Below are 22,778 nucleotides of genomic sequence, written 5' to 3' on the forward strand. Positions count from 1 at the left end.
GTGCGCTATAGTTTGGATTTTATGGGCTGGTGGATTGATTCTGCCTTTGGGTCTTGTGGCTGGATGAAACGGTGTTTTTGGTACCCTCCAGGTCTGTGATATTTATGGTACTATGAAGGGCACTGAAGCCTCGTCTCTGGAAAATTGCACTCATCCCCATATTGTTTGGGAAGTTTCTTGAGCTATTGTCCAAATGTTGTGAAGTGTTTCTCCGAATGTAGAAGGGTTTGAAAATTCCTTTAGAAAAGAAAATGCCCCCCGTTCATGAGTGTGCTATGCACAATCCAGGTGACTTGTGCATTCCTATAGACCACTTTTCATATTTACCTTCATGGTTATTATTCGATTGAGTTAAAAAAGAAAAGAAAAGAAAAAAGCACAAACTTTAGAAAATCCAAAGAATATTTTAACACCACACTCTGATCCTATCTTCCTACTGTTTTAAAGCACAGCCAAGAAAAATAGGGCTAGTCTTTAGGCTGAAATCCTATATATACACACCTGGGAGTAAGTTCCATTGAACTCAAAGGGACTTACTTCTGAGTAGATATGTAAAAGATTGCATTGTTAAAGTGTGAATTGTCTCAGAACATATTCCTCAATTATGCAAGAAAGCAACAACCAGTATTTAAGTTCTTCATATTACAGAGTGTTAAGACCAACACTTTATTTTAAAGCCTTTATTCTCCTTTTCTTTGTAAATTTAAAGATTTGTATACTCTTTAAAAGCAGAAACAAAGGAGAAACTGGGACAGGTCACAATACTGTTTGTGGACTGTACAACGTGTTAGCAGTGTAAGCTAAGAAAAAAAAATCCACGTGGAAATTGTTCCCTGTTACATGTCAACAGCCACATCACTATCTGGGAGGGACCATAGCTCAGGGGTGGAGGACATGCCTTGCATTAGGTCCCAGGTTCAATCCCTGGCATCTCCAGGTAGGACTAGGATGGAATTCTGCCTGAAACCCTGGAGAACTGCTGCCAGTCACTGTTGACAATATTGGGCTAGATGTACCCATGGTCTGATTCAGTATAAGGCTGCTTCCTATGTTCCCATCCCCCAGACCATCTCATTTCTGGTCTTGCTCTGGATGCACATCTATAAAGACAAACTTCCAAAGGTGTGATTTGGAATATCAATAATTAAACATGATGCATTGACTCACTGAAATATACCATTACTTAGATTTTAATATGGCTTGTTACATAAGCAAAAAAACCTACAAGTTAGTGAGTGCTTTTTCTATAGAAGCCTTGGGTTGGCCTGGGACTATTTCACTTTTGTGTTCTTCAAACTGATGGAACTAAGGCTTTGTACATATGGACTTCCAGTTTGGAATTTCATCTGTACACAGCCTGAGTCCTATCAGTGGAGCAAATGTGGTGGTGGTGTTTTTTAACCTCCTGGGTTAACTTTGTTTCCTCCATTCTCACCTTCTCCAAAATTGAATTCGTCCCTCAAGCTAAAAGAGGTTCCCCACCTCTGATTTAAACGTTGAAACCTGTTCTGATAAGAGAGGGCGGTAGCTTCATGACTGACCTAAGGGCCAGACAATCAACGTTGCGCACAGACCAGTTCCGAGAGAAGAGATGTTTGCTTCATGATGGCTACAAATCAGGTCTCTGCTTTCAGGTATGCCTCAGAACAGAAGAAGGTTGTATGTGTGTCAAGTGTGTGGTGAGTACAGTTCTGCAGCAGACTTATTGCTGAAATCATGCATGTCTGTACACACTTGGGGTTGGACTAGATGGTCTTGTAGACCCCTTCCTACTATTCTATGATTCTATGACTTGTAACTGTAACATGGGCATGCAGTGTTGCTGCTCCTCTGAAGTATAGCTGGAAGAGTGATTATGATTGAAACAGTCCTGGGTTCTCAGAGAGGAACTGGGTTTGTTCCTACTGTTGCTTTCCCCCCCATTAAGGCTGCAATTCTAATTATACCTATTAGGAAGTAAGGCTTATTGACAGCAGTGGGATTTTCTTCTGAGTAGACCGGCCAAGTATTAGCTGCAAGACTGCCATCTCTTTCACCTAGCATCAATGTTTAATCAACAGGCAAATAGAAAATTTTGCTCATCTGGATTAACACATGGAGCACAACCATTTCTTTGTTGGGCAAGTGGCCAGTTGACAAAGGATAAGAATAAGCCAAAGGAATAATAGAGGAGGAAGCTGTAGCTATATACACACTTGATCTTGTCCAAACCAGAAGCTCAGCAGAGTCGGGCTTGGTTAGTACTTGGATGGCGTTGGTGTTGGGGAGAGAATGATGATGCAGGTGCGTGATGGAGAAGAGGTATAGGCCTTATGCAGGGACTGTACCACTTCACTTTCCATGTTTGAAAGTGCCTTCCTAGAAAATTCTAGGAAGAATTTTCTGGGGGGGAAATCTTGTGAGAGAGTTAGAACAGCAGAAGGCATGATTTCTGGGTCTTACTGTTGTTTAGTATGTGCAAGTATGCTCTGTATTGGTTACAGCAGGGAAGCTCAGATAAAGAACTGTTGCATGTAATAGTCAGAAAGCAAGGATTTTGAAACAACTTTCCAAAGCCTTAAAAGTTTTGGCATTGTGGATATTCCCAAGGACTTCCAGTTTGTTGTCTTCTGTCCCTGCCTAAGGGGTCCCAACTTCCTTCTGGTACTCCCAAGCTGGGATACCTGCATGTTCCCAGGGATCCCAGCAAAACACATCTAGTCTCTGAAAATTCATGGTAACAACGCAAGAGCTGGTGGCACGGATATGGCCTCCTTCTGTGAATGGATGGCAGAGGGCCTATCTCCTGCCAGATGTTCATCTCTCATCAGCATCCAAGCCATCGCCACCCTCCCAGTCTGTCAATTAATGTTTTCTGTGGGAGCCTCAGAGGTGGCTTTCACCAGGCAAACGGTGTCGCCGTCAGGGTCTGCTGTGGGTACAATTTGCTCTCTTCCCCGGGCATACATCTCTCGAATGCCATTAACCATATCTGTTCCCACGGTGATATTTTCCATAAATGTTTCTGCAAGGAAGAGAGAGAGTGAACTGCCTGGGACCCCGATGGGTGATCTCAAAATGCTGCAATTCCATGATACCTGAGTGTCAGCTCCTTGGGTTCCCTTTCTGTTGGAACCCTCCCACTACCTCCTACCTTATAGCACTGGTCCTTAAAGATTTCAAAAAGTGAATGCTATTATCATATCATAAGAGGGACCTGCAACAAAAATATTGCAGTGTATCCTCACCTTTTAGACATAGTGCTTCCCTGCCCCCCTCCAGTTGTCTTTTCCAAATGACATTCAACACTGCATTGCAACTAAGCATGCTCAGAGCTCATGGGACTGTTCCCTTAGGTCTTCAAATATTTTTGAGGTACTTCTGCAAACATTTGGGTTCCCCTGAGCATGCTGATACCTCCCTCTTTGTTTCTCAGTGGCCCTGTTTTGGTTCCGTTTCTGTTGGCACTCATTCACCCGAGTTCACCAGTAGAGGGACTGATAGCAGGGCTTAATCAGAGCCACACATGGTCAGGCTGGCCATTAATTGGATCTGGCTGCAGCCTGATGGGTTGCTACCTGCCATGGTCATGTTGGTCCTGCATGCTGCTGCAGGACCAGAGAGATGGTGGAGGGAACTTTCACCCATGACACTAATGTGGTCAGGCAGATCAGCCCCAACAAGTTAGGGAAACACTTCCTACCTCTTCCTACTGATGTGCTGATTGTATATCTGATATCCACCATGGGTGGCAGGTGTGTGCGTGTGTGTGATCCCACAGAGGCCAAGGATTTAGGTGACTGTCTTGCCAGTCCGGGTTTAAAATACACCAGGCAGGCTTTTGACTAGATGCCATAGAACTTATGACATTTTGCTTGCCTTCAAAGATCTCCATTAGCTGCCACTTGTTTTCAAGAGCATCTCGAAGTGCTTGCTTTGAGCTTTAAAGCACTAAACTGTTTGGGACCAGGCTTCTCAAGGATCACCTGCACCCGTATGAACCTGCCTGAGCATGATGATGTTCTGTGGAGGCCTTGATTCGGGTGTCTCTGTTTCGAATGATTCTTTTCTTACCTCATCATGCTACTGCAACACTTTTGTGCAAGAAATGGTTACACATCTTTCATATGCTCTTGTTTATTGGGATGTTCTGTGAATTTGGGTGGCGAGTTTCACCTGGATGGTGTTGTGCTCTCCAGGGGTATCACCAACTTGGTTGTGTTAAGCAAAATTATTTACAAAGGCGGCCGTGAGGTTGCATGCATACTCCAATGAAATGTTTTTGTAGAAAGAAAAAAGAAGCTCCGATTATGGCAGTTGAGGAGAGGTTGGACAATGGCTGAGATGTAGGAAAATGCAGAATTCTTGTTCCAGTAACCATTTGTAGCATTTAAGGGATGCTGCAACAACATCAGTACCTGTGCTAATTCTGTGTGAAAAACAAACGAACCAAACGAACTGGAGGAGCTGAGCTACCCAGGGCAGACACAGTTATTACTTGGGAACTGTGCAAGCTACTTTGCAAATATTTGGTTGGTGCAGACAAGTTTGGGGATATCTGATCAGGTGATCAAGGCTGGAAAATCTTCTTACCTCCTCTCCGAGTGAAGGGATTCCCTGAAAAGAATTTCACTCTCTTCCTCCGCAGGTAGAACACAACCCCGCCAATAATCAGGGCAATAGCTAAGAGACTCAGAATCACTGCAGCGGTTGTACCCGATCCTGTGGAGCCATGAGAGGAGAGAAGCTGAGAGTGAGGGCTGTTGCTAGGTTTGCTCCCCTCCTTCACCGATCCTTAAGCCCTGTCAATACCTGACTGTCCCTTGCACACTGCTCCTGCATAGGAGCCACAGATGCACTTATGGGGGCCTGCCGGCATGGCCTGGCATCCAGTTAAGGCTGCCTCGGTTCCGATACATTTCACCTCATCCAGAAAGGCTGGGCCTACATTCATTCCATACTGGTTGCCCGTCGGTGCAGACAGCGCTGAACCGCAGCCCAGTTGCCGGCATACCACCATGGCCTCTTTAAGGCTCCAGCCAGCGTCACCAATAGAAGCCCAGGTGCCATTGTTGTTCAACTCCACCCGACCGCTGCAGGAATCAGGGCCACCAGTCAATCGCAAATCCATATGACCTGGAAAACAAAAGGCAGAAGGTCATGTGATATTTCCAGTGGATGTGATGGACCATCTCAGGGGTGGCACCTGACTGTGCAATGGCCTCCCCAAGGAAGCCCTCCGGGTGCCTTCTTTGATGTCATTCTCGCACCGGGCAAAGGCCTGTTTGGAGCTTTCTCAGGCATGCTGACTGTGCATTTGATTTCCGACGTTAAATTTTTATGCTAAGCTCTGCCATCTGCTGTTTTTAAATTTTGTCATTTTATTGTAAATGAACAAATTAAATAAATAAAGTACACACAGGCATTCATTCACAGCCACTCAGGGCTTATTTAGAATCCAAGCAGGAAGATGCTAGTAAATTACTGCTGAATCTTAAAGCTGTAGTTTCCTGCAAAACTACTGCAGGTCAAGCAGTGGGGTGTGATTGAGTTGGATTTCTTTGATATCATGCTTTAGAGCAGGGGTGGGCAACACACAACCCATGAGCCGCATGCAGCCCCTTGGACATTTTTGTGCCCCTCCCCGCCACCAAATTTGCCACCAAAATTTGGGGATGAGGCAGCTAGGAGGGGACCGTTTCCCCTTATTTTCAGCAGAGCAAGCTGTGGTGCATTTTGAATGAAAAATCAGCACTTTTCTCCTGCCATGCTGCTAAATTTTGGCAGCAAATTCGGCAGCATGGGTATGGTGTCTGGTGGGGGGAATTGGCCCCTGGATGTTGCCTTCCCTGGCTTTGGAGTGTGCCAAACTCCTCACATATATTATGTAGGGATGGCCACTAGAATAGGTGGCTTTAAAAGGGGATGAGACAGATTCATGGGGGGCAACAGCAGCTGTCGCGTGTCAGTTGTGGGCTTCCCATGAGCATTCGGATGACCAGTGTGGAAAACTGGCTTCTGGAGAAGATAGGCCTTTGGTCTCACCCAGCATGGCTCTTATGTTCTTATCAACAGCTGTTAGCCATGGTAGCTAAATGGAATCAACAGCTTTGAAGGCAGTGGACTGGTTCGGACATAACAGGAAATCATGGTTTCCTGCTACATGCATAAGCCTTGGGGTCATGCGCTACTCCCTCCCCATATCTTCCACCGCCACAAGGAGGAGGTCAAAAGTTTCCGCTTCCACATTAAAGTAACCACAGTTCCCTATTAGGTCCAAGCATGGGGAACTGTGGTTTCCTTAAACCTGAGGTGGGCAACATGTGGCCAGCCACATGTTTTGGCTGAGGACTCCCATCAGCCTTAGCCAGCATAGCCAATGGTGAGGGATCATGGGAGCTGTAGGCCAAACTATCTGGAGGGCCGCAAGTTGCCCACCTCTGCTTTAAACTGTGGTTTGTGAGAACAAACGAAGCTGTGTAACCAGACTTTGATCCTAGCTTGTTTTAAACCACAGCTTAAAAAAATAGCAGTTCCTTGAGTTTAGTGGGACTGTGGTTACTTTAAAAGCACAAGCAAAAGGTTCTGATCTCCTCTTCATGGCTGCACAAGGGGAGGGGAAGGGGGAGTGCATGAGCCCAAGGTTTGTGAAGGCTCATGAATATCGTGGGAAATTATGGTTTCCCATTGCATCAGAGCAGGCCCAGTATGTAATTCCTAAGGAGCAACAGTGGGGGAAGATTACTGCTTTCCTGGAAGTCCATTAGTATTAGTTCCAGTTCCATTTTTGTTAATTACAAAACAGCTTTTGGAGGGTATGGCACTGAGCACTGTAAAGGAGAGAATGATTTAACCCTTACCTTGTTGGCTGTTGTTCCTCTCAGAATCACCCCCATGTTACATTTCCTGCTGCAGATTCCAGAATGTGTTTACAAGGGTAAATCAGGAATCCTGTGGAGGGATTCTGAGCAGAAAAGCTGCTAGTGGTGAAATGGTTAAGCACCCCTTTCTCTCCACCGTCCCTTTGCTCACAATTCCATCTTCCCGAGGCCGATTTTATTATATTTTAAAGTTGGAGTTTTGCTAGAAACATTTGTGTGTAGCTTGAGGTTCATCCCCAAAGAGTTACCTGAGCATACAACACTAGCGTCCTCTGCGTGGTCACAGTCATGCTCTCCTATGGAACGTCCCCTGCAGTCTCTGAGGGATTTTTCTGTCCCCGTGCAGTTCACATCGTCCAGAAAGATGGGCACATTATAAATCCGTCCAAAACGCGCTCCATGCGGGGCTTCCAAAGCAAAGCCGCAGCCCAGTTGCTTGCACACCACGTTGGCATCCGGAAGGCCCCACCCATCATCGCAAACGGTTCCCCACTGCTGCTGGTGGAAAACCTCAACTCTCCCGGCACAGGAGTGTGGACCACTTTCCAGTCTGACGCTAGACACGCCCAGCGTGGACGACTCTATGGAGGGCCCAGGATGAAGAGTATTCAGTATAAGGATATGGCTGGAGGGTTTCCCATCACTCTAGGGTAGGGAGAATCCTCTAGCTAAGTGCTTACCTGCAGGAGCTGAGAACCTTTGCAACTTCTAAAGGAGGAAATGTAGTCCCAGCCCTTGAATTAGGATCTTGAAGACCTTGCTAGTCCAAGTGCAGATCAGAAAACCAGAGAGCAAGGAAAGCTCAGGGTTGCCAAGTACTAATTAGGGTGCACACAGCTGAGCTACAATGCAAAGTGCTTTCTGTGGATCTAGCAAGCTGTCTTGGCCAGCTGAATTGCCATTGACCAATTTTAAGAAAGCTCAGTGAAGGCAGAAGAACGACAAAGTTGGGAAGTTAGATTTCAAAGCAGAAAGGGGAAAGACAGGGCTGCTGATTGAAGGTTTCTTTCTTCCTCAGGCAAATTAAATGTTTTGTCTCCCACTCTGGTTCTGCCTTTATGCTAAGCTGCTGGGAATACTCCCCCATTTTAATTTTTGCACCTGTCATTTCTCTCCTTTATAACTGCTGTATCTATGGCTTGGCTCGACAGCTAGAGAAAATCAGAAAACTCTAGCGATTATATCCCCTGAAATGCAGGGGATATCACCCATCTGACAAGTTTTTAAGCTGCCCCTGTGCGCATCTGCCAAAAGGGCAGGTGGTGGTTCTATCCCAAAGATGTTTACACCACTGAAGCCTAGGCAGTTGCTGATTTCACTCCGTGGCTAGGCCAGCTCTGAAGGACCAGCCCTAAAATTGGGTGTCAGCTGGTGTTTCTTCCTTGGCTGCGCCACGTGACTTTGGGCCGGTTACTGATTCTTAGCCTAATCGACCTCACATGGTTGTTAGGATAAAATGGAGAGGAGGGTCATTTTATCTTAACAAAGATAAAATGTTAAGCTAAAATGGAGACGAGGGTCATTTTATCTTACAGGGCTCCTTGGAGGAAAAGGCGGGATATACACGTAATAAATAAACCGAGCCTTATAGTACGCTTTACATCTAAGGCCGTCCTCCGGAAGCCTCCTCCAAGGGAGGCTCAGAGGGTGGCAACAAGGGAGAGGGCCTTTTTGTTGATGGCTCCCCATTTATGGAATAATCTCCCTGACGAGGCCTGCCTGGTGCCAATATTGTTATCTTTTCAGCACCAGGTTAAAACTGCCCTCTTCTCTCAGGCATTTGGCAGTGTATAATGAGTCTCTTGATTGTCTCTGGCTGATGGTTTTAAATTGTTTTAGATACATGTTTTTGTTGTGTGTGTTATTTGTTTCATGTCACTATGTGCATGGTTTTTATATTTTATAGAATGTATTTTAATGGTTTTAATTTTTGTGAACTGGCCAGAGAGCTTCGGCTATGGGGCGGTATAGAAATATAATAAATGAAATGAAATGAAATATAAAATAAAATAAATCTAGGTTTGCTCAGTTTGGAACTGGAGACACTGACTGTCACTTCAAGAACTTGGAGATTATGGGAGCAGCTTCAGGTGCAACACAGATGTGGCAGGTGGAGAAGAAGTCCAAGTTCCTGGTGCTAACTGTTCTCGACTTAATTCTCCATCATGTCTGACATAGAATTTTTTATCTTTCCCCCTGCCTGGGCACATAATTCACTATCTCCCTATTTTGCAAAGAACAAGGCTGCCATTGCAGATTACCTGAACAAACCACTCCTGCATCTTGTCCGTGATTACAGTTGTTGTTCCCTTGGGTGTTTGCTCTGCATTCCTGGATGGCATCTTCTGTGCCTTTGCAATTGACATCATCCATCCAGATGGAGCCTGACCCCCGTCCGAAATGAGCTCCATGTGGGGCCAATGATGCCTTTCCACAGCCCAGTTGCCTACACACAACTTCAGCGTCGTTTAAGTCCCAGGTGCGGTCGCATACGGTCCCCCACTCCACACTGTGGGCTGTCCGGATCTCTATTCTCCCACTGCAGCGATTGGTACCATTGACCAGCCTGAGATCATCTGAGGGAAAAAGCAGTAAAGTGCAGAAAGATCAAAGGGTCAATCTTGCAGAAAACCAACCCAGAGCATTCAGACCCAGATGGCTCTGAAAGTGTCAGGACTTCAACAAACCTTTCCCTACAAACAAGCATAATACTCCAGCCTGGGTTGGTCCTAAACTGGTCCTTGCCGCTGGCGGAAACCAGCAGGGATTGAAGAGTCTGCACAGACGGATCCCTCTATCTATCTATCTATCTATCTATCTATCTATCTATCTATCTATCGATCGCCCATCTGGCTGGTCACCCAGCCACTCTGGGCAATGTACAACAATAAAAACAGTTCATACAATAAAATTCAACATTAAAAACATCACATTTCTAAAATTACCGTAGCCCACCCCAAATGCCTGCCTGAACAACCACATTTTTAATGCGTGGCGGAAGCTCATTAAAGGGGGCATGGCAGAATTCCCTAGGGAGGGAGTTCCACAGAGTGGGGGCCACCACAGAGAAGGCCCTCTCCCTCGTCCTCACCAGCCTAGCTGTCCTGGCTGATGGGACAGAGAGAAGGCCATCTGAGGCCGCTCTTGTTGAGTGGCCTATCTGGTGTTGCTGGAGGCGCTCCTTGAGATAGGCTGGGCCGGAACCATATAGGGGTTTAAAGGTCAAAACCAACACTTTGAATTTGGCCCGGAAAACAACTGGTAGCCAGTGCAGCTCCTTCAGCACTGGAGTGATGTGATCTCGCCAGTGGCTGCCTTTAATCAGGTGAGCCACTGCGCTCTGTACCAGCTGCAGCTTCCGAATCATTTTCAAGGGTAACCCCATGTAGAGCACATTACAGTAGTCTAGATGAGAGGAGACCAGGGCATGTACTACTGATAGGAGCAGATGGTCGGGAAGGTAAGGGTGCAGCCACCGTATCAGATGCAGTTGGTACAGCGCTGTCCGGCTCACAGCTGACACCTGAGCCTCCATGGACAGTTGGGAGTCTAAGATGACCCACAAGCTGCAGACCTGGTCTTTCAAGGGTAACTGTACCCCATTCAGCACCAGGTCAATATCCCCCAACCTCCTCTTGTCTCCCACCAAAAGTACCATGGTCTTGTCAGGGTTCAGCTTCAGCTTGTTCCTCCCCATCCAGCCACTCACCGTCTCTAGACATTTGGGCAGGGATTCTACGGCCAACCTTGGTGAAGATTTGAACGAGAGGTAGAGCTGCGTGTCATCTGCATACTGGTGACACCGCACCCCAAACCTTCTGATGATAGCCCCCAGTGGCTTCACACAGATGTTCAATAGCATCAGGGAGAGGATGGAACCCTGTGGCATCCCACAAGTGAGTGGCCACAGGTCTGAAACCTCCTCTCCCAGTGCTACCCTCTGGTACTTGCTGGAAATGAAGGACTGGAACCACCGTAATACAGTGTCTCCAATGCCCAACCCCTCCAGGCGGTCCAGGAGGATACTGTGGTCAACGATATCAAAAGCCGCTGAGAGGTCGAGGAGAACAAGGAAGGAGCATTCGCCCCTATCCAGAGCCCTCCTCATATCATCCACCAAGGTGACGAAGGCCGTTTCTGTCCCATACCCAGGCCTGAAGCCCGACTGAAATGGATCTAGATAATCGGCTTCTTCCAAATGTGCCTTCAACTGCATCGCCACCACCCGCTCAATCACCTTGCCCAAAAATGGCAGATTCAAGACTGGGCGAAAGTTGTTCAGAACTTGGAGAACCAAGGAGGGCTTTTTTAAAACCAGTCTTATCACTGCCTCCTTGAGGGGTGATGGCATCACTCCCTCCTCAAGGGAGGTGTTCACCACCGCCTTGATCCCCTCACCCAGTCTCTCTCTGCAGCTCATAATGAGCCAAGATGGGCAAGGATCAAGTAAGCAGGTGGTCGCCCTTACAGATGAAAGCACCTTGTCCACTTCATCAGAAGGAAGAAGCTGGAACCGATCCCACAAAACTGGTGTGCCACAGACCGCCTCCTGCTCACTAACTATATCCACAGCGCACGGAATAACACTCCTAATCCGATCAATTTTATCTGCAAAGTGCCTTGCCAAGGCCTCACAGGAGGCCTTAGAATGCTCCAGAGGTTCTGGAGCAACTGGACCAACCAGGCTCTGGACCACTTGGAACAGCCTCCTGGGACAGCACTCTGCAGACGCGATAGAGGCAACATAATATTCCTTTTTTGCTGCCTTCACCGCCACATGATAGGCTGAAGATACAGCTCTAGCCCGTGTCTGATTGCCTTCGGAGCGAGACTTCCGCCACCGGCGCTCTAGCTGTCTCACGTCCTGTTTCAGAGCTCGTAACTGTGGATTGAACCATGGTGCAGTCCGAGCCCTGTTCAGGGGGAGAGGGCATTTCGGAGCCACCCGATCTAATGCCCCAGTGATTGTGGCATTCCAGCCACCCACCAGGGTCTCGACCGAGTGGCCGTTGGTGTGCTCCAGAGAATCCCCAAGCGCATGCAGGAATCCATTCGGATCCATAAGACGCCTGGGGCGGACCATTTTAATGAGAGAGCTGCAGGGCAGGGCAGGTTGTGTGGCATACACAGCTCTCTCTTCCAACAGATGGAAACAGCCAGGAAGTTCAGGAGGAACAGCCAGGAGGCTGCCATTGCTGCCACCCCCAGCATCTGCCACCTTTGTAGCAATCACCTAACTCTACCTAATGGTAGGGCCGGGCCAGGCTGGATCAGACCAAAGACATATCTAGTCCAGGATCCTGTTTCCCATTGTGGCCAAACAGATGCCTATGGGAAGTCCACAAGCAGGACATGAGGGCAATAGTCCTCTCCTACTGTTGTCACCCAGCAACTGGTATTCAGAGAACTTTGGGAAAAGAATGTGGGACAGGGGTTCAGTGTTTTAAAAAGAATGTCTTGAATCAGTGATTTGTCTGAAGGTCAGGAATACTTGAACAGGTTATTGATGGAACCAGGACTGATCCACTTGCCTTTCCATTACCACCTCCTTCTAGTGCAGGCTATCGCATCAAAGCAGATTACCTGAACATATAACGCCAGCATCTTCTCCATGGTTACAGTCATTGCTTCCCCAAGGCTTGGCCTTGCAAACAGTGAGGGAAGATTCTGTTCCAGAACATTCCACATCATCCATCCAGATGGGATCAGATCCTCGTCCAAACCGAGCTCCACGTGGGGCGGATATGGCCGTTCCACAGTTGAGGTATCTGCACACAACGGTGGCATCATTTAGGTCCCAGCTGTCATCGCACACGGTCCCATACTGCTGGAGATGGAACACCTCCACCCTCCCAGAACACCGATGTGAGCCATTGACCAGTCTCAGCTCCACTGGGTCTGAAACAGTAAAATATATAAACATAAAAATAATACAAGGCCGCAGACATTTCAAAAAGAGTCTCAAGGAAGGTGATAAGGACTTCTATTTCACTCATGTTAGTACTGGTTGCTTCAACTCACTTACAGGTTCAGTACCTTCAGACTGAGGCCAGACTCTTATTGTGGCAAAGAGTGGTTCCACAAACCTGTGTTTGCCAATAAACACAAATGCAAGAGGGAAATTTGTTATGAAGAATCGGTCAGTGGGGGGTGGTTAACCCTTCTCGCACCTGCTAATTATCCCCTGCAAATGTCTCCCTGGCAATTGTAGGGACTTTTCTGATGTGGCACCCCATCCCTGGGATTTCTTCCCTTGACACATGTGCCTGGTGCCAATGCCATCTTTGTTTTCTTTTCAGCACTAGGTGAAAACCTTTTTATTTGTCAAGGCCTTTTAGCTTTTATGCTGGCAGTGGTTCTTATGTTATTGCTCTGATGGGCCTTGCTTCTTTGTGATACTTATAATTTGGTGTTTTAAATTGTGATTTTATTCATATTTTTTAAATTGTCAGATGGCACAGAGAGCATCACTGAAGATCGCCCTAACTTCCCCCTCCTTCCTCTGTTTCCCTTGTGTCAAATTTTAGATGGTATGCTCCTTGGGTCAGCAACCTTGTACACTATAAAGTGCCCTCCACATTGATTGCACTATATAAATACTTTCAGAAATGGGCGGGAGAAAAAACAGCAGAAAAACAGCTGGGAGAGCATTTGGGAGTGGGGCAGGGTGGGGTGGGGGGCAGGCGGAATAATGGCCATGGGAAAAGTTAAGCATCCCCCCCTCTGACTTGCTGATTCTCCCCTACAAATGCCCCCCACATTTGTGCAAATACACTAAAGCCCATGTGAAATTCTGCCCTGAAATCAAATCCAGTGGTCCCAGGATTGAATTAAAGGACATTTTCATGGAAACACCTACCCTCATTTCTTTCACCATTTAGCAAATTTCTGCCATCGCACTGACAGCCCATTACATTAGGTGTCATTCTCGCAAACCCCCAGGTGGAATCACTGGTTAGAATTCTACTGGATTAAGTGAGCAGCCCTTTAAAACAGGGGTGCACAACCTCTTTGGCTCTCATCACATGCTCGCATGCGCACCACTCATACCCATCCCAGCAGCAACAGATCTTGGTCTTGCAGCAACAGGCCCATCCCCCCTCCAGCTACCCAACCCAATGCCCCCATCCCCCAATGAAGGAAAAGGTGTTCTAGGAACTGACTCTATGGTTCCTACCATAGAAGCCTTATTCAAAGAGCATCCTAGGAAGCTGGAAGAAACCTTCAAGCACTGTTTCCTTGGATATTCAGGGATTCTCTAGGAATGAGGCTATGGTAGGAATCACAGAGCCTGTTTTTAGAATGGTTCCACCCCACACACACACACTTTTTTTTTTTAGCGGCAACAGATGCTGGGGGTCTAGGGCCCACCTGCAGCCCGCGCTTTCTGCACCTCCAGTTTAAATAGTTTTCAAGATTCCATTCTGTTTTTACAAATATCAAGACGAAGGCTTCCTCACCCAAATATCTCCTTGTGAAGGAGCAACCAGCCTTGAGGCTCATTTGAATGTGCCAAAAGTGCTGGTCTGGACCCAGCCTTAATATGAGAAAGGCCTTCACCAGAACAAAATCCCTACACACAAAAGGACCATTTCATCTAATACAGAATGGTACAACAAGGACATAGAATGAGTTAGTCTCCTTGGCTGTGGTTACAGGAATATTAGGGTTTACTCTGAGTTAGGGCTCAGTGCTGGTGCTGTTTAATGCCAGGGTCTAACATTGGAATAGGAAGAACAAGGAGAGAGGAAGTTGCCCCCATATAGGGCCAGAGTGCATATTTCCTTCAGTGGTGAGCAAGAAGGGTAAGTCCCCACACATGAGGGATTAGAGGAAGGCCTTCCAGGAGAGAGGGTGTTCTTTCTAGACACAGTTGTGTCCAGAATCCTGTCTTTAAAAAAACAATTATTTATATTTATTTATAAGGGAATATATACCCCACTTCTCAGCTCTAATAAAGGGTCCTGAAATGGCTTACAGTAAAATACAAAGACCTGTACAATTAAAATCCAAAAGCCAATTAAAAATAACAATTAAGCCAGGAGTATGATGGGATCACTAAAAATACAGTTAACCAGCAGGCAGGGGGTAGAAAGAGAAACTTAACTCAATCCGAAAGCTAGACAAAACAAAAATTATGCCTCAGCTGAAACTCAGCAGGGTGGAAGCCAACCCAAATCCCTGAGGAGACAGAGTTCCAGTCAAGGGGGCTACAACTGAGAAGGCTCCATCCTGCATTCTAGCCAACCACATTGTGGAAGGCAACAGAATGTGGAACAAGGCTCCTCTTGCTGAATGCAACAAGGAAGCAGCTTCAGGATGTGTGCGTGTGGTCCTTCCAATATCATTGTCCCAACCCATGTATCCTGGTCCTAAAGGGTAATTAAGCACCAAACATACATTACCTGCACACTCCACGCCAGCATCTTCTCCATGGTTGCAGTTGGTGACTCCCCAAGCGCTGGCTGCGCATTCGCTGAGGGCAGTTTCTGTTCCTTGGCAGTTCACGTCATCCAGCCAGATGCGCCCCGTGCCCTGCCCAAATGAAGCTTTCATGTTGGCCTTCAGAGCGACGCCACAGCTCAGCTCCCTGCAGACGACCTCGGCATGCTTCATGCTCCAGCGGTCATCACACACGGTCCCCCATTCCTGGTTGTGGAATATCTCCACTCTCCCCGAGCAGCGACTTGAACCGTTCACCAGCCTGAGTTCTGATGGGACGCAAAAGGTGGGAGGACACAACATCAAGGCAAGACATTACTGGTAAGGCTCATGAACATCTAACGGGTAAAGAAGCTGAGCCATTTCTCTCAATCAGAGGGTCAGGTCATTTTTCTCCCGATGAGGAGGAGAAGCTGTCCTTCCCTTGTCCTCTTCTTGCTGCCTGTAGGAGAGCAGTCGCTGGTACAGCTAGGTAATTTAGACCCTGGACTTCATGATCTTACAGTGGCCCCCTTGAGACAGCCATGTACGTTGCTCCAGTTGTGAAGCACACAACTAATATTTCTCTCCCCCACACCCATCCGCCATTCCATACTTTACAACTGTCTCCACATTCCTGATACATTAGAGCGAACGAACTGTTTGCTAATCCTGTTAAAAAGAAAGAAAGGTATACTCTGACCATGTGAAGTTTCCCATTTCAAATTCACTTAAAGCGTAGCACCATCAGGACTACAGGAATCAAATGCAATTGGCTTCTTCTGCCCTGATGTTAAACACATTTACTTGGGAATAAGCGCCACCCATCCTTGTTGTACAAAAGGAACATGTAAAAGTAAAACATAATCAGTTGAGCATCTGTAACTCTGTACATGCATGCCTGGCTGCCCCCGGCTATGAAACATTTTTTAAAATGAAGAAAGAAAAGCCGCTGCGGTGAGTAGAGTCAACTCTGGTCAGTGGAGGCTGGTGGCTACAATGTCAGTGGGGTGGTGAATCCTCTCTGTGTTTCAGTCAGAACTCTAAAAGAGCTATCCAAGGTGCCGAACCCATTTTGGGGATAGGTTCCAGCATCTTGGATAACTCCTTTAGAGTTCTGAGTGGTTCTCACTGAAACCCAGAGTGGATTCACCGCCCCACGGATATCGGAGCCACCAGCCTCCACTAGTATGCCTGGGCTGGCCCAGGTGCTGATGTCAGGCCTGCTTGCCATGAGCCCCATCAGCTGCCACTCTCTAGGTGGTCATTTGGGGGGCCCCTGGACTTCAGCCCTACCCTAGCAGCATCCCTGAGAGCAGTTTGCAAAGAGCAGAGGAATTATTTGAGAATAAGTAGCACAAGCTGCAGCGAGGTGCAGAAGTTTGGGTTCCATATATCACGAGTAGATGCATGGGCTGGTGGGGATCGTTTGTCCCCTTAGAAACTGAGCTCACAGATCTGCTAGAGCCTTTCATCGGGCTTGGAAGGCCTTGGCTTCAAGAGGGAGGCCAGAATATCCCCAGCTGAAAGATCCTACATTCCTGAGATGTCTGTCTGTTCACAGGAAGTGAGGTTCTCTTGAATAAGGAAGTCGCTTTCACGATGCCAAACAAGGAAGTGGAACACCGATCAGTGACTCCGCCTGAGGCCCAAACAAAACACGTGATCATATTTATGTAACTTAAAAAAAAAAAAAAGCATCCATGGGAGCCTTCAGTACACATTGTGGTACAGGGAGGGCAAGTTAACCCTTTTTCCTGTGCCATTCTTCCAACAATCCCCTTCCAGCTGCTATTTTGAGCTCTCAAGGGGTAAATAGAAGCTTGGGGTGGGGAATTCATCAAGAAAGCAACATGGGGAAAAGGGTTAAACCCCTTACCCACATCACAATCTCCATCTGCAGTAGGGGCCTCCTTGGACGCTATTTTAAAGATTAAAGATAAGCAAATATAATCATGCGTTTACCACATCATCTAGTTGTCCATAAGGTGGAGTCACTGATTCAGTGTTTGGAAGAGGAAAATGCCTCTTCCAATAATACTCATGCATAGTTGCAGAATTTAAAATTGGGAACCACGAGCTCAAATTTGGCTGATTTCTTGGGTGCTGAAATAGCTTGTTTTAAAGCTTCAGCTAGTGGATGAAATTAATAAGATGTCTAGGTGAACAAGTTGATTAGGATGCAATGGGGCCACTCCTCCCCCACCCTGGCCAGCCCAAAACTAAAATAAAAGATAGGATTAGAAGATATGGGAACAGGACAATAGCCTGGAAGAAAAACAGTTCTAGTTTCAATCCTGAGTATACATTAATCGCAGCTTGAAGCTATTGAATGAGGAGCATTGTCTTACGCAAGAAATGCAGAAAGGGAGATGCAAAAAAAAGGTCTGTCTCCTCCTTCTCTCCCCCCCCCCCCATTATCAGCAATAGAGCACAGGAAAGCTGTTGACAAGTCAGGTATGCTCATTCAGGGCTCCTTCACATGGAGCTTTTATCTTGCTATTGAGATTGCTCACTCACAGAAGTTTGTGGGTCCTTTAGATGACATGTGAACCTCCAGGGCACATCCAGAGATATTTCCTGGTTATTTCATCTCAAACAGATCTGGAACTAATGAACTATCTTTTAAACTCGGAATGTTACGTGATTAAAACAGCCACTAGATGGCGTTCTTTCATTGAGTTCTATAGAACCTTGAAAATTAAACGCTTCCCCTCTCAGCAACCATGTGGTCACTGTCTGGGAGCCTGCTGTAAATGCAGAAAGGCTCCACAACGGGAGGACTGCAGGAGTTTTCTTTAGTGTAAAGGCAGCCTCAGTGTGGTATAGTAAGAGCCAGTGTAGGGTGGTGGTTAGAGTGTTGGAGTGGGACTTGGGAGATCCAGGCTTTAGTCGCCTCTCAGCCATGAAGCTAACTGGGTGTCTTTGGCCCAGTCACTGATTCTCAGCCTAGCCTACTTCACAGGGTTGATTTGAGGATAAAAGGGAGAGGAGGATGACGACCATGTGAGCCACCTTGGGTTCCTTGCAAGAGGAAAAAAGGCAGGCTACGAAATGTAATACTGAATAAAATAAATAAAAATTCAAATTCAACATTTAGCCAGTCTCCAAGGCTGCATTACGGCACCCTTTAGCACCCACTCATTACCTGAGCAAATAGCACCGGCATCTTCTCCATGGTTGCAGTTATGTTCTCCCCAAGCTTTTAGGCGGCAGTCCCTGAGGGCCGCTTCTGTCCCTCTGCATTTGACATCGTCCAGCCAGATGGGATCATTTCCTCTTCCAAACTGAGCTCCTCGTGGGGCTGACAAGGCAACCCCACAGCCCAGCTCCCTGCACACAACTTGGGCGTTGCTCAGGTCCCAGCCGTCATCACACACTGTCCCCCACTGCTGGTTGTGGAGCACCTCAACTCTCCCGGCACAGCGACTTGTACCGTTTACCAGTCTCACCTCATTTGGGTCTGAAATATAGTTCAAGGCACTGTTATTTCTCCACCACCCAGTTTTTCATCCTCCCTTGCCTTTTCTCCCAGTTAGGGAGGCCCAGTCATCCTGAGGCGACTCGAGTGGTTGGGTTGCCTGTTTGTGAGAGCAATGCAGATGCAGTGCATGAGTCTGGGCTCATCTCTGACTATGTGAACCATTTCTAGGGTCACTGCTGGGACGTAGCCTTTGGGGCAGGCGTGAGCAACTTGGTCAGGCGTGAGCAACGTACAACTCCCATCAACTCTCCCATCATTGGCTAGGGCTGAGAGGAGTTGTAGGCCAAAACAGCTGGAGGGCCACAAGTTGTCCACCCCTGAGTAATGGCTTTCCCCACCTGGACTTCGTGTAGTGGGTAAGAGGCAGTCTCAGGCCAGCGGGTAAATCTCAGTCACTCCCCCCACACCTCCACCTGCAATAATACAAACCTGCCTTAAAAGGTTATTTTATGTCAAGGGCTCTGAACATCTAAACAGCACTATATTTTTAGGTGTTCGTTTCAGTAATGGTTGAAAATGCTTCTTCAGTGAACTTTGAGGGCTATAAGAGGTTTGCTTATATGAGTGTTCATGGTTTTTAATGGCTGGTGGCTACTAGCTGTTATGGAAACACACACAATGGTGCAGTGGTAAATTTTGAAGTCCATGGCCTCATCATGACAGTTCCTGTCATCGCGCTGAAAATGCAGCTGCGTTCATCCATATTTTTTATGTGTGTCTGTACTGTGCAGTACATAGCATGACACCCAATTGATTAAGATCAGCCGGCAGTCATGGAATAGTGAGCTGGTAAAAGGAAGTGTAGTTGTTAGCTTATTGGACTTTGGCTTGAGATACCTTGGGTTCAAATCCTTGATCCACCACTAAATTCACTGGGTGACCTTGGGCCAGTCACTGATCCAGTAAACACATCATGACAACCCAGGTTTTAAAAAACAAAAAACAAAAAACCCTGAGTTGTTGGGAACAAAGCAGGAGCGAGGAGTGAGGATGCTGCTTCCTGGGGCCTAATTTGCTCCTTCTGCAAACAGGAGGAGCAGAACAACGTGAGGACCCCACGTTCCCACGTTGTTATGCGTGATGTGCAAACCAGGATTTCTGGGTTGGTGGGGGAGAGACAACCCAGTCTTGTAACCCATGGTTAAACCCCACTCATGCATGCTACCCTGAGCTCAGGGGTGGAGGGATGGGATGCCAGTGTGGTGTGGTGGCTAAAGTGTTGGACTGGGAATCAGGAGATCTGGGTTCTAGTCCCCACTCGGCCATGGAAGCTCACTGGGTGACTTGGGCTAGTCACAGACTCTCAGCCCAACCTACCGCACAGGGTTGTTGTTGTGAGGATAAAATTGAGAGGAGGAGGATTATGTATGCTGCCTTGGGTTCCTCAAAATAAGTTCAGCATGTGTGACAGCTCCTTTATGGTCCTCTCTGTTTCTGACTGAAGCCCAGAATGGCTTCACAGTCCTTCCGAAATCAGAGCCACCAGCCTCTACTGCTTCCTCTCCCTTCACATCAGGAGTGCAGAACCTCTTTCAGCCTGAGGCCAAATTCAATTTTGGATAAGAGCCAGTGTGGTGTAGTGGTGAGAGTGATGGATTGGGAGCCGGGAGATCTGGGTTCTAGTCCCCACTCAGCCATGGCAGCTCACTGGGTGACTTTGGGCCAGTCACAGACCCTCAGCCCAACCTACCGCACAGGGTTGATGTTGTGAGGATAAAATGGAGAGGAGGAGGATTATGTATGCTGCCTTGGGTTCCTTAAGGAGGAAAAAAGGCAGGATATAAATGAAATGAATGAATGATTTTCAAATATATTTTAAGTACTTATTTAAAAAAAACAACTGGGAGGCTGCCATGCTGCAAAGCAACACAGTGGCCTCATATTTAATTCCAAGAATGCCTCTGGGTCCCTGCTGGATTTTATTAGAAATTAAAAATGGTGGGTGACTGGAGCCCAATAGTTCATTATGAAGTGTGCATGTTGTTGTTCAGTCATTAAGTCGACCCTTCGTGACCCTTCGTGATATAAATGTAATAAATAAATAAACAAACAAATAAACAAACTAACAAGAGGGACAGGATACAAAGGGGATGGGACCGAACGGGATGGGATACAAATGAGAGGGACGTTAAAGAACCATGTGGTCCACAGCCAGCCATTTATGATGTGCTGAGGCTCATTTCCTTTATAACAGATTGTAGGATAATTATGTTACTTTATAATATCTTTATTGAAAAGAACAGACACCTTCATGCCCAGTTCTAGCAGTTTTCATCTCCACCAGCAGCAGGACTTTTTTATTATTAAGCTGATGGGTTTTAATTGCCCATTCCAAACCAAAGAGTTGGCAAGGATAGCTCACAACAATATATTGCTGCTGGGAAAATCACCCCCCCACCCCTACCGCTACTGTGAGGATTGCAGCTAAGCTCAGAGGGAACAGGGAAACCTGAGGGCGTGGCAGAGGATGTCCTTGTTCCTGCTAATCTAAAAGTCCCAGTGCTTTGACTCTGAGAGTCCTGGCTCCACTGTACCCCCACCTACTTGGGTGGGAACTGAAAGAAACCGTTTTGGCCCATTTTTGCAGTTGGATGGTAAGATGGTGCCTTTTGGAAGGAGGGTGAGTATTTGCTTTTGCTTTTGGGGGAACCGATACTGTTTTAAACACTAGCATTGTCTGTCTGGGTGTCTGCTGAATATTCCTGGCATTCAGTGGAAGCTGCTGCCTCCGATTTCAGTGGGGCTGTACATCCATTCTAGGTTTTAGCCTGAACCAGACAGAATTCAAAAGGAGCTATCCAAGGTGCTGAACCCTATCCCCAAAATAGGTTCAGTGCCTTGGACTAAAAGCCAGAATGGATTCACAGTCCCACTGAAATTGGGGCCACCAGCCTCCACTGCTGGCATTATTTGTAGGTAACAACCCACTTCCTTCAGAACAGTTGTGCTGTCCCCCTTTCATCCCCAAAATATGTCTTTACAGAATATCTGACTGTAATGAAGAAAGAATTTGATCTTGATCTCAGGCAACTTCATATGGCACAAAATCACCTGAGCACTCCACACTGGCATCCCTCCTGTGGTCACAGCGACTATCTCCCCAGGCGCTTTTTTGGCATTCACTCAGGAACAATTCTTTTCCCGTGCAGTTAACTTTGTCTAGCCATACAGTATTGCTTCCTTGGCCAAAGTGCGCCCCACCGGTAGCTTTTAAGGCAGTTCCACAGTCCAGATTCCTGCACACGACATTGGCATCATTTAAATCCCACTCATTGTCGCAAATGGTCCCCCACTGGTGGTTGTGATACACCTCAATCCTGCCTGAGCAGCGGCTTGGGCCATTCACTAGGCGGAGCTCTGGTGGGACAAAAAGAGTTAAACGCAGTAGTACACTCTTGGAGTAAAACCACATCCAGTTCCATTAGCATCACATTGCACAAAGGGGCAGAGAACGTCACTGAGATAACTAAGGGAGAAATCATGAAGAGAGACATGTGCCAAACCCATTCAGACTAGATCCAATAGGCTTAGTTTACAGGAGGGTAGAATTTGGTTGAACATTAGGAGAAACTCGTTAACAGTAAGAGCAGTCTGACCGTGGAACCAATCACCTAGTGGTAGGATAGATTGTCCCTTGCTGGAAGCCTTCAAGCTGAAGCTGGACAACCATATGCTGGGGATATTCTAGCTCTGGATTTCCAGGGGGTTGGACTAGATGGCAGGGCTGGCAGCAAAGGTAGACACCTGCCGAGGGTCGTCACTCGTCACCCCAGCAGGGGCGACTGACAACAGTCCCCTGGAGATGCCCCTCCTCTTCACCATTGTAACATTCTCCTGCCTCTTGCTCTGGCCAAACAACAGTGGTGGTGAGGAGGAGCAGGAGATGCTGCTGCCTACTTGCTTACTGGCTCTCTGTCTGTCAAGCAAGCAGGTGGTAGCAGTGATGAGAAAGAGGATAGGGAGCAATAGCGGCTAGTGACAATGGCAGTGAGGAGGGAGATGCTCTGAGGGAG

The 22,778-nt window shown here is 47.1% G+C and overlaps 1 protein-coding gene across 1 annotated transcript in view; it reads right to left on the minus strand.

The window, feature by feature from the left end:
• Positions 1–394: 394 nt before the first annotated feature.
• Positions 395–22,778, minus strand: part of LOC146341672 (scavenger receptor cysteine-rich domain-containing protein DMBT1-like) — a 43,329-nt gene continuing 20,945 nt past the window's right edge. Inside the window, exons 5-13 of the mRNA XM_084805127.1 lie at positions 21,817–22,122; positions 18,430–18,744; positions 15,266–15,571; positions 12,444–12,758; positions 9,122–9,436; positions 7,109–7,441; positions 4,792–5,115; positions 4,573–4,701; positions 395–3,004 (exon numbers count right to left, since the gene is read on the minus strand). Of these exons, the coding sequence (XP_084661253.1) occupies positions 2,841–3,004; positions 4,573–4,701; positions 4,792–5,115; positions 7,109–7,441; positions 9,122–9,436; positions 12,444–12,758; positions 15,266–15,571; positions 18,430–18,744; positions 21,817–22,122 (2,507 nt within the window). The 3' untranslated portion in view covers positions 395–2,840. The remainder of the gene's footprint in view (positions 3,005–4,572; positions 4,702–4,791; positions 5,116–7,108; positions 7,442–9,121; positions 9,437–12,443; positions 12,759–15,265; positions 15,572–18,429; positions 18,745–21,816; positions 22,123–22,778) is intronic.

The sequence above is a fragment of the Heloderma suspectum genome, chromosome 6 (genome assembly GCF_057233095.1).
Source record: "Heloderma suspectum isolate Gila_16-S chromosome 6, 16-S_ref, whole genome shotgun sequence".
In the NCBI taxonomy this organism is placed as follows: Eukaryota; Metazoa; Chordata; class Lepidosauria; order Squamata; family Helodermatidae; genus Heloderma; species Heloderma suspectum.